General features: G+C 42.5%; 1 protein-coding gene and 1 long non-coding RNA gene across 6 annotated transcripts in view; one reads left to right on the top strand and one right to left on the bottom strand.

The window, feature by feature from the left end:
• Positions 1 to 1844: 1844 nt before the first annotated feature.
• GABRA1 (gamma-aminobutyric acid type A receptor subunit alpha1) overlaps positions 1845 to 11526 on the top strand; it is a 53748-nt gene continuing 44066 nt past the window's right edge. The window contains exons 1-3 of one of the 4 annotated variants that reach the window (XM_077327199.1): positions 1845 to 1865; positions 4823 to 4911; positions 9202 to 9314. In XM_077327199.1, the coding sequence (XP_077183314.1) occupies positions 4838 to 4911; positions 9202 to 9314 (187 nt within the window). In that variant the 5' untranslated portion in view covers positions 1845 to 1865; positions 4823 to 4837. Of the gene's footprint in view, positions 1866 to 2139; positions 2755 to 3164; positions 3187 to 4822; positions 4912 to 9201; positions 9315 to 11526 lie in introns of those variants that run through there. The other 3 variants (XM_077327197.1, XM_077327198.1, XM_077327200.1) reach the window with 3 other exon arrangements.
• LOC143832583 (uncharacterized) lies at positions 5978 to 10282 on the bottom strand. Of its 2 annotated transcripts, XR_013229323.1 has the most exons (4): positions 10099 to 10282; positions 9915 to 10016; positions 9570 to 9611; positions 5978 to 6132 (listed from the first exon to the last, which is right to left on the bottom strand). It is a non-coding gene; the product is annotated as an uncharacterized LOC143832583 (long non-coding RNA). The 2 variants fall into 2 exon arrangements; XR_013229322.1 differs by having other exon boundaries at positions 9915 to 10282.

Here is an 11526-nt window from a genome sequence, read left to right as displayed (position 1 = left end):
TAGGTAAGATCCAAGATGATACTTGGTGACTGGCATTGTTTCTCAGAGTTTGCTATTCAAGACAAAAACAATCCAAAATTGCCATAATACTCAAATTACCATTGAGCACCTCCATCAAAGAGCAGTTTAGGGATTTGACTGGGTAAATTGCTCATGTGAATCAGAATTTATTCTCTTAAAGTCTTGTAAAATATTGACTTCCAGGGAATTTTTATAAAAAGGAACAGTATGAATTATCTGGGAGCAGCTTCTGAAGAGATAATTCAGATGTATGGTATGTATCTGCTCAATATGCATGACTGCATAACAATCAAAAATATCCTGGACTGGGATATTAAAGACAGAATGAAAAGAGCTACTTTGTTACATATGGTTTCATCCCCTGTTGCCTGTTTGGGATGTGCCCATGTACAGAAACCTGAGGGCCTTTTTAAAAAGAGAAAGTCATACTTGGGATCTGGTCTGAAGAGGCCAAAGATCTGATTTTATGCCACTTAACTGAGATTAAATCCCTTCAGATTGATTGGAAGTAACTTCTAAGTAAATTGGTGTAGGATTGCTCCATCTCTCACACTGAAGGTCCATTGAGATCAATTGATAACATAGGGATCTTGCATTGAGCAGGGGGTTGGACTAGATGGCCTGTATGGCCCTTTCCAACTCTAAGATTCGGTGATTCTGTGGATAAGAAACGTCCTCTGAGTGGAAGCAATGGAACTGGTAAACATGGAACTGGGCCCCTCATTTACAACCCCTTCCTAAGCACAACATAAACATCCTAAAAGCAGTCCACGGTTTCTTAGTTTCACTCATACATGAGTGTCAATATTCCCATACTTCAGATTTATCTCCATTTCACTAGGCCCATTCCACCCCTCTTTCAAGGAACATAGACCTGCTGCTGTGTGCTTGCCATCCCTGAAATTAGATACTGCACAGAGATCAAAAGCCCAGCAGACCCATTGTCCTTAGCCAATTCCAGCATGCAACAGATGTAACAGATAGTATTCGAGGGCTGTGCACAGGGCACTCAAAGGCTGGTGGGACTTCCTCTTGCAGTCGACTCCTGTGACGTTCAAAGTCGTGCCCTTTTCGTTGAGGCTTTCCAGCACCATGGAGAGAGGCGCACCGAGTCCTCTTGCAAGGGAGGGCTGCTGGAGAGCGAGAGCCTTTGCCAATCCGCTGTACGTGGCTTCTGTAAACACGTCCATTCATAAAATCGGGCGCCATATCCCACAGCTGGGTAGTGGGGAGAATGAAGCAGGGCTATCTGTCTGCCGGGAAAGTGTGCGTGCACCCTGCATGTCTAGGGAAGCCCAGTATTCCAGAGGGCACGACGGCGTCTTATTGGCCACCTGATGTTATTCTGTCGCTAGGCAGTGACAGATGCATCCTTGAACCGGCCTTGACATTGAAAGGGCGCTTGGCACGAAATTGATTTTTTTTTAAATCACAAGGATATTAAAGAATCACTTTCTCGCACCATTTGGCAAAGGCAGGTGAAGCGTTTGTTCAGAAACAGAAGTGGCACTGGTCTTTCTGGAGTGACACTGCCCAAACCGGGCATCAGACCCTCACCCCACCCCTCTGCCCAAAAAAAGCCAGCTTTGCCTTGTCATTCATAGAGAAAGGATCCCTCTAGCCCCAAAATATGTTGTCTCCTCCGGGATGTGGAGAAACCAGGGCTTGGATGGCTTCCAGTCGCCAATGCAACGCATCTTCTCCATGGAACAGAATAGCTATGCACACATGATCTGGAATTTCTCTCCCAGCTTCCCCTTCATTCATATTTATGAGCAGCCTGAATATTTGATCCAAAGACTGAATAACAAGGAAAGGGGACTGGGAAACTGGGGAAGAAGAAGGTGCTTTTGTTTACCCCCCACTCCACCCTTCCAAAGAGCTCGGTTACATCTGTCCGAAGAGTGTTCGCTCCCCGCCACTCCGATCCTCCCTCCCTCCTTCCTTCCCCATTCCCAGTTCTTCATCACCATCACCACCATCACCACCATCACCACCACAGCAGATTGTAGCCAGCCTTGGAGTGGGCAGCTGGGGGGGGGGGGCAGATTGGGGCGAGAGCGCTGGAAGTTAAATTGTGCTGCATATTTTAAAAAAGGGGGGGGGAGACGGAGAAGAAGACGGAGAAGGGCGGATTGGTCTCTAGATGAGAGCTGAGTACCACCTTCCTTTCTAAAATAAAATCTCTCTGGCATGAAGTCACAGCCTATTTCACATCCGGTTTACCCCGGGACGTACTACTACTGCCTTGGTGAAGAGCAAAGCCTGGCGGTGGGGGTTGTTTTTGGTGTGGTTTGGTTTTTTCCCCCTGCCTCGAGCTGCCATCTGAATCCCAGGCAGAGAAAATCGGGGTGTTAAAAATCGAAGAGCGGAGCAGGCGGCGGCAGCACAGGCAACAGCGGCGGCGGCGGCGGCGGCGGCGGCAGAGTCCATGATGGCTGAGAGCGCCTGAATGAGTGAGGCGGGCAGCAGCAGCAGCAGCAGCCGCCGCTTCTCCGCCGCTCCAAGGCGCCCTGGTCCCTGCCCGCCCGCCGCGGCTTCTCGTCCGAGGCGCTTCTCTCGGGCGGACTTGGCCAGTGCAGCGAGGAGGCGGCGCGCGGAGGGTCTCGAGGTAACAGGCGCTGCCTTTCCTCCTCGGGCGGCTGCCCCCTCGCGCTGCCTCGCTCTGGCTGGCCGACGGAAAGAGCCTGGCTGGATGGCAGGGGCTCATTTCGCGGGCTTCTCCCAGAGCAGGTACAGCGCGGCGGGCAGGCTCGCCCCGGCTTCGCTCCCCCTCCCCACCCCCACCCCCACCCCCACCCCCCACCGCATCCCCCTCCCCAGCCCGAAAATCCGCAGCGATCGATGGGCGATTGATAAGAGGGAGGGGGATACATGGGGGGGGGGGGGGAGGCGGCGGCGGCGGCGGCGAGGAGGGGGCTCCGGGAGCCGCTCATCATCCTCATCCGCTCCCATTGGGAAGAGGGTGAGGAGGGTCGGGGGGGGGGGCGAGGCTGGGGGTCGGGGGGGGGAGATGACTTTCTGAGCCAGGGGTGAGAATGCAAAGTTGCCATGCAAAAGGCAAGTCTCCGTCTCCTCCTCGGGAGCAAGGCAAGGATTCGCCGCTACCCGCTCCGGAAAGGCAGCTGGCTGGGGGCTGTTTGCCGCCCAGCATGGGAGAGACGGGTGGGCATCTCCTCTCGGTCTGGCTCTTTCACGGAAGGACTGGGCGAAAGGGTGGGGTGGGGTGGGGTGAGGTGGGATTGTGCTCCCCCTGAAGGGCCGTTGGGGTGGGGGGCATTTGTCGTGTGTGTGTGTGTGCATGTTCTAGAGGCTGCTTCCCAGCATATATGACGACCTGGTGATTTTCCTGTGCATTCGTCTATATCATGCCACCCTGGGAGGGTAGTAGTGCAGGAGAAGCTGGCTGCCGGCAACTGGCATTTTATTACTGTTTGGCCGAGGAAGAGCGGAAAAGTTGTTAGTGGTAAAGGGTGCTTGTGCTTTTTTTCCGCGTCTACAGATGCAACACTCCTTTTGCCAGGGAAAGCAAGCCCTGCAACTCACAGCCATGAGGATCTCTCTCTCTCTCTCTCTCTCTGTCTTTCCCCTACAGCCTCTATGGAAAAAGCCCCTCTCTTTTTTGCTCAGGATCCTTCAGTGTTCTACTCCAAGCGGATCTCTTCTCTGACAGCAGTCTTTGCTCCCTGGTAGTTCCTTGTCTGACAGTCTGCTTCCTTATTTTTGCCATTTTAAAGAAGAAGAAAAAAACCCACAATGGTTATTCATTATTGTTTTTGGTGTGCTTTTTAAAAAAAGTGTTTTCCAAATAGTCTCAGTGCCAGGATGAAGTGATGCATCTTTTTCTTTTTGCCTTCTTGGGCCGAGCCGAGCCACTGGAGTGGATTCCAGCACTAGGCAGAGGAAAGCAAGAGGCAGGCAGGCAGGCAGGCAGGCAGGCAGGCAGCAACAGGGTTGCCTGGGCGAGCCATGTGAATGGGGAAGAGAAAAATCATGGAAGTTTGAGACAAAAAGGGGGGGGGGAGAAGAGGCAGACTTTTCTCCCCCCCCCCCCCGCTCTAAGCATGGGGCTGTGCTGAATCCCCGAAGTGTCAAAGAAAATGGAGTCTTTGGAGCAGGGGTGTCTTCTCAGCACAGGCTGAGAGAGTGGATGAAGATATAGGCAAGGACCATCTGCATGCCAGTCTCTCCACCTGAGTTGCCTCTGGTGCCTGCTCTCAAAAGGCTTTGTGTATGGCTGCCAGGCATCCCAAACCAGGCTCTGAAGGGCTGGACTGCTTCCTTCATGTCCATAGGCTTGGCAACCCAGAGGATGGGCATGGAGAGAGCTTCAGTTCTTTTCATGAGGCCTCTGATAGAGCTTTGAAACCACTGGGGGCATCCTCTCAAGTCTTGAGGGACATGGTCAGGGGATGGTTTCTTCCTTGCTGAAGCAAAAAGTATATTTACATTCTCCCTGCCCCCCCCCCCCAATGTGCACCATTTGTGTGTGTGTGCATGCGGGGAAGAATGCTAGAACTTCATAAGCCATTTTATTTGACAGAATTGGGGCTCTTCAACCATAAACGAAATTAAATGCAGGTTGCTTTGCTGAGTTCAATGAAGAATCTACTCTCTAGAAAACCAGAAGTGGAAAGTGTGAAATGGACAGGGCCTTTTGATTTTTCTGTGAATGGCCCATTATCATTTACTTCTCTGACTACAAGGAGAACAGCCTACATTTATTTTAGATCTATTTCAAGTCAGTTCTGATGTTCACTGCATGGAATATTTACTTACATTCTTTATATTTTGTTTTCAGTTCTCCTAACCTACCATGAAGATGACAACTCTTCCCTATGATCGTCTTTGGGCCTGTGCTCTCCTCATGAGCACACTAACTGGAAGAAGGTGGGAAAAAAGATTTTGTTAATATATATATATATATATATATATATATATATATATATATATATATATATATATATATATATATATATATATATATATATATATATATATATATATATATATATATATATATATATATATATATATCCCAATTTCAGTTTGGAACTCTCATTACAAGAGAAACAGACAACACATGGAATGGGCTACTGCTAAAGTGTATTTGAGGGAAGTTAATCCTGCTCAAATCCCGGCTAAATCAAAATACGAGAAGATTGAAAGAAACATCTGTAGTGCAATGCTGTTCAGAAAGGCTTCAGGAAAGACTAGCCACACTAAGGCTAGATTACTGATTTAAGTGCAGTGAAGAGTACATAGTCTTTTATACAGATACAATGTGCAAGACACAGCTTCCTTTTTGCAATGTATATGTGGGTTTCTTGATTTCTCCCCCACCCCGCCTCACTGAAATAAGTAGGACTGGCCTGTTACTACAAATACTGCCCCCCCACACAACTTATTAGTACTTGCTTAAACTTGTTAAAACAGAGTTTACGCTTCAAATCTATTTTGGATGTGAAAGCTTCGGCAATGCTGCATAGAGTCAAATTATGCTATGAATGGGAAGAGTTAATTTGTGGCCAATGCAGAAATTTGTCATTGGCATCATAGAAAAGAGATATCTTAAATACACTGAATGGGGTATGGGGGAGAACTATTAAATTAGCAAATGGATCTAAAATACTATAGTTTATCAATAATGAATAACTGAACATATGGTTTGACTCTGAATTGCAAATGATGGGGAATATTATTGTACCAATATCTCAGTCATCTGAGTCACATCCTTTATTCAGCAATATTTAAAGCATTGGGATAGTTCATTAAGGGAAAAAAGCTGCATTTGTGTAGAATTGGGATGGTGAGAATAATCAAATTGATCTTCAGCACTTCTTCTCAAGGGAAAGGTCAAGAAAATAGACAACAAGAAAAAGATGTTCACAGCCTTAGCTTGTGTAGCTCACTTTTTTAAAACATTTAATCAGGTTTTTATAAATAAAAGGAAAAGGAAATTATACCTTGGCTATCTTTCTCCTGTATGCATCTCATTCGTGTCATGTGATGGCATGTATGTTTCACCAGAATTGCTGATTTGGAAGTGAAAATCAAAGATGCATTTGCTTGCCTTTGAAAAATTACATGAAGTGTCACTATTATAATGACCTGTAGATGGAGTTAGTACACAGTGTTTTATTACACAGTTGTTTAGTGTGAAACCACAAATGCAGTAACTGACATTTCTCTTCAATATGTTCAGACTACACGTTGAAAACAATCATTTCTGAAATAAAATGTTTGCCCAGCCAGGTTTGCCTTATGGCTGCTTACAAAATGTGTTAAAGTCACCTGTTTGTAATTGGGTAGTGCAGTTTGTAAATACTACTTCCAAAGCTTGTGATAGTTTGTTAAGATATATGACAAAAGGAACTATTTGTAATTTAATAAAATCAGAGTCCAGTAGCACCTTTAAGACCAACAAAGATTTATTCAGGGTGTGAGCTTTCGAGTGCAAGCACTGGAAAGCTCACACCCTGAATAAATCTTTGTTGGTCTTAAAGGTGCTACTGGACTCTGATTTTATTGTGCTACTTCAGACCAACACGGCTACCCATTTGTATCTATTTGTAATTTAGCATTTTAAAAGTTTTGTTATATAATATTAGAGCACGTTGTCCCTGCTATTATTGTATGTTGACCTATTCATGGGGAAAAAGGATAGGGTGTTTATTCAGGGTGGTGGTGATCCAGGATCTTTATATATCATTGCAATCCAAAATAGGCAAAATCCCCACTACACTGTTATATCACATTGGAATTTAGATGTATTTATGCACACATGTCAACTTATTGCAGGAGTATTCGAGAGGTCATAACAGACATTGAATTCAATATCACTTAAGGCTTTCACTGTTTATTATATCCCCATTAAATCTCAATTGTTTTTAATGGGACACAGCAAAGAATTATTGCTGTGACCATTGTTCTAACCACCTGTCACCTCAAAATCAAGGTGGAAGTTAAACAGCACTAAGATTGCCAGGAAAAGAAACAAACTAATTTCCCAAGATTTTGGTTGACTGACAATTACTGACATGTGCCCAGGGTAACCACTTAAATGTCATACTGCTTGTAGAGAATACACTCTTGAACTAAATATATTGAAATCTGGTACTTCGTCTAAGAAAAGATGGATCCTGCACTTCTGTTGAGTGTATCATCATAGCAAATATTTGAAGGGGATCTTTCTGACTGAACAACAAAAGACATATTTGTGCAGGGAAATATCTATCAATTAGGGCTGTTGAAGGCATGCTTATGGTGCATTTTCAAACATACAAAATGACCTTCAAATGTTACCAAATGGGTATAGTTGACCCATGGTGGAATTGCAGAGGCCTAGCTTTTGTTGAATCTTTGATTACTCTTACTTGTTGATCAACAAATTATACAGGCTTTCAAGAATTAGAAAAGCTTCTCTTCTGATGCTTAAAAACATCATAGTTTGCAGATTCATTTTTACGATTATCATTAGATTAGCTTGATTACATTTAAAAAACTTATTGTTAATTATTACATATATAAAAAGAATATATATGTATTAACAATAAAATAATATATATACACAGACTTGTATTAATTTGAAGTTGTAAATTACAGGAATATAACTGATATGTTTATTTGTATTGAGCTCTCACTGGAATTATGAAGGGAAAAAATAGCTGTTTCCATTGGGGGTTGTTAATTACAAATTTATTTGGACAGACTCTTTCATCCATAAAATAAAATATACAAATTGATTCTTCTCCATATTTATGCTCTTGGCAACATTTATTAAGGTTAAATGATAGTTTAACATCATACTATATATTTGTTACTATTGACAATTATTGGTCAGATTAAGTGAATCTTACAAAACACTGATTCCATTGTTCATGAAAACATGCTTCACAAAGAGGTTTTGGAAAAGATATTGCTGTGAATCTTATCACACCAGATACATAAGGAAGACTGATTCAGTAATAATGTATGTGACAAAGTGATCAAGAGGAAAGTAGCTTGGGGTTCAAGGGCTAAATCCTGCTGAGTTTACTCTGGCAAGTGTCCCACTTTGCAAATAGGAGCTTTCCCAGTTAAAGGGCAGAAGAAGGACTCCAAGATTTGGCTCTAAGACAACCATGATAGATGATTAAGAGAAAACAGCATGACTTGTACTTGAGAGTGCAGAAGGGGAATCATTATCTTAATCATAAGTACTTGAGGTATCTGAGAAGAGGCCAGAATTTAGCTCATGTCCATGGTAAACCCACAGGAACAATTTGCTACAGAAATTTATATACTACTGTTAAATTGCATTCTGGAGGAAAGGAAACCATACTGACTATGGAATACACAAACCACTGGTAAACACTTTTTGCTATGATAATATAAAATAATAACCTGAACCCCAAACTTGCCACATATCAAAATGAAATAATTATACTGAATTTGCTAGGGTGTTACCTTGTACTGCAGTCATTGGGTGCAGAAGTTTGGGTACTAAGTCTGACAGCTTGGGAAAATATGGGTGAACACCATCTAATGTTAGCTCAAAATATGGTTTCTTGGTCACAAGGAAATTATCAAAGTACATAATAAGCAAAAGTAGACCAATTTTATTTCAATGAAAATCTGATTACATATATTGTTAAGGCATCTGCAGGGATATGGACAGGGATTTATAATGTAAAGATGGCATCGCTGGTTACAATACTTCCTCATAATCTGGGACATTTCTAATCAAACTATATGTTTAGGAGCAAGCTATTAACTTACAAGCTGAATTTTTTGGGGGGTGGGGGGGCTTTTTTAGATACACCACCAATTTCATTCATGACACATTTAATTCCACAATAAAATAAAGCATTTTGAGGTTTAGTAAGGAAACATAGAATCCTGTGCTCACAAAAGCAGCGTAGAAAGGAGAAATACTGCAGACAGGAACTATGGTGTAAAACAAAAAAAATCCAGGAAAATCATTCATTTCCAAGCTTGCCTGTGTTTTGGTGTGACCTTTATAATGGATATGCTTACTTTGGATAATATATAGGAGAAATAATACTATAATGCTCTCACAATCTGGCATGATGGAAGAGGTTTTGTACTATTAGCAAAAGGAAACAGAGTTCATAGTAATGCCTTTATAGGTTTATTAGTGGATAGTATATATTTTTGACGATAATGATTTTTTTCCAGCTATGGACAAACTTCTTTACAAGACGAAATTAAGGACAACACTACAATATTCACTCGTATTCTGGACCGACTACTTGATGGTTATGATAATCGCCTGAGACCAGGACTAGGAGGTATACATTGCTGTGATTTTTCAATTCATTATAGTGAAAAATAGCAATTAAATGATTGTTTGTTTTTTCTTTTCAAAATTGCTTTCTTCTATGTTATAGGACCATAAGGCTACTTACTAAGATTTGGTAATTAACTAATCAATCCTGCTGTATATGTCAGCATTTGCACTAGGTGCCATGTTACTTACTGGATAAAAGTCCACATTCTGTGTCTACATATTCTGGACTCCCTGATAATTTTGATAGACAACATACCTATGAAAAATGGGCTTCTTCCCTCATGAATGAAGCATCAGACTAAAAGAAAAAAAATCATTTTTATTTTACCCCTCAATCAGAAGATTAAATCAAGTTAGTCGGAGGTTTGTGATCAGGGTGTCACCTACTGAAGTATAGGGAATTAATTCAAATACTACCCACTCTGTTTAACTGAGCAGAGGACAAAGATGCTTGAAAACAAAATCTGTCTACCCCCCTAAAAATATATATATTGTCCCCAAAAGCATGATAATGTGATGTCTCTTTGGTTTAAAAAATACTGAACAAAAAAGGAGGGCTTCAAACATAATGTTCTGAACCAATACAGGTAATCTGACTGACCTGCATTTGTGCATGGCGTCCACACTTTGACTTCTGTGTGCCATTAGCGTTTGGTGCAAATTACTCTATCCACGCAGTTCTCCAGTGTTCACTGCTGAATTTCTATTCATGGATCAGAAAAGACATTCTTTAAAATACGTTATTAAATTCTACTTCTATACCAAGAAGAAACTTGCTTACATACAACTATAGTAGAGGAATGAAGCTGCAGTGGTTTATATCATGTGATTTTCCTATTTTTACTTCAGTCTGTTGTTAAGGATATTCCTGAAGGTCTTCCAGTAGGTCTTGTAGTATTCAGCAGCAAACTTGAGGGTGATGTTAAATTAGGCAGGAGCAGGAGTCAAGAGATGTTGTTCAGCATGTTTGATGCATAAACTTTGCACTGAAGAAAAACATGCTGTTGAGTCACAATAGACTCATAGTGACAGCCTCCACAGGAGGTTTCAGGTAATCATTTACCATTCCCTTCCTCTGCATAGCTACCTCTGGGCAGTCTCCCATCCAAGTACTGACTGTGGCCAACCCTGCTTAGCTTTAAAGTCCTGATGAAATCAGGGTAAGCTGGGCTATTGAATCCAAGGTACATCACACTAACAGCTGTCACCAGTGGCATTGACCAGATGTGCTTCACAGTCTTTGATGTATTGTAAGATCAGTTTTTAATACAAACTCAGTGAATATGAACTTCTGCTGAATTTAATAGCTGCTGTCTTTTATATCAGATTTCAGGGTCTTATACATTTCCAAGGTCATAAGATCCTGGAGAAGATATTTGTGCAAATGGGAAAGATCTGAGTTTGCAGGCAGAGTGTTGAGTTCCATGTCTGGTTAACCCATTTCCATAGTAATCCAAATGATGCCTGACAGTTCAGAAGTTGGGATTGCCCTGTTCCTGAAGATGTCAGAGTACTATATCAGCTGAATTGCATTTTAATTATGACCAGAACTATGCATAAATTAAATTCACTTTCCAGTTGTATAGACTCAAAGGGCTCCCCTATTTCCCAGCATTTTGGACAAATTCATCACCATAGGCCATACTTTGCTTCTCCTCACCTGTACCAAACCTGTACCTTTTCCTCTCCTGTATCTATCAACCCCATCTCCTCTCACTGTCTAAAGCAGTGGTTCTCAACCTTCCTAATGCCGTGACCATTTAATACAGTTCCTCATGTTGTGGTGAGCTCCAATCATAAAGTTATGCTAGTGTTCTTTCACAGAAATTAAACCGAAACTGACCAATGGCATGGAGATCCATTGTTCATGATTGTGTATAAATTGGTTTCTTCCTGGGGGTGCTGCTGGAGCAGCTAGCGGCCAAATGCAGGCAACTGCAGGAGGAGCAGCAACAGTGGTGGTGCCCCCTGGCCAAGCTGCTCGCCCTGCTGCGAACCCTATGAAAGGATTGTTCGACCCCCAGGTTGAGAACCACTGATATAAAGGTTCAAATGCTGATGCACAGCACTGGGAACCATTACGTCTTGAGTGAACTGCTTGTTCCCATTCTAAAATGTCTCAGCATGTTCACCAATCTAATCTCATAATACGCACCTTACCTACACAAATCATGACCAACCCTTTAGGTTCAGCTTTGTTTGTGCATAAACAG

The sequence above is a fragment of the Paroedura picta genome, chromosome 3 (genome assembly GCF_049243985.1).
Source record: "Paroedura picta isolate Pp20150507F chromosome 3, Ppicta_v3.0, whole genome shotgun sequence".
NCBI classification, from domain to species: domain Eukaryota; kingdom Metazoa; phylum Chordata; class Lepidosauria; order Squamata; family Gekkonidae; genus Paroedura; species Paroedura picta.
This window is presented reverse-complemented; position numbering and strand designations above follow the sequence as displayed.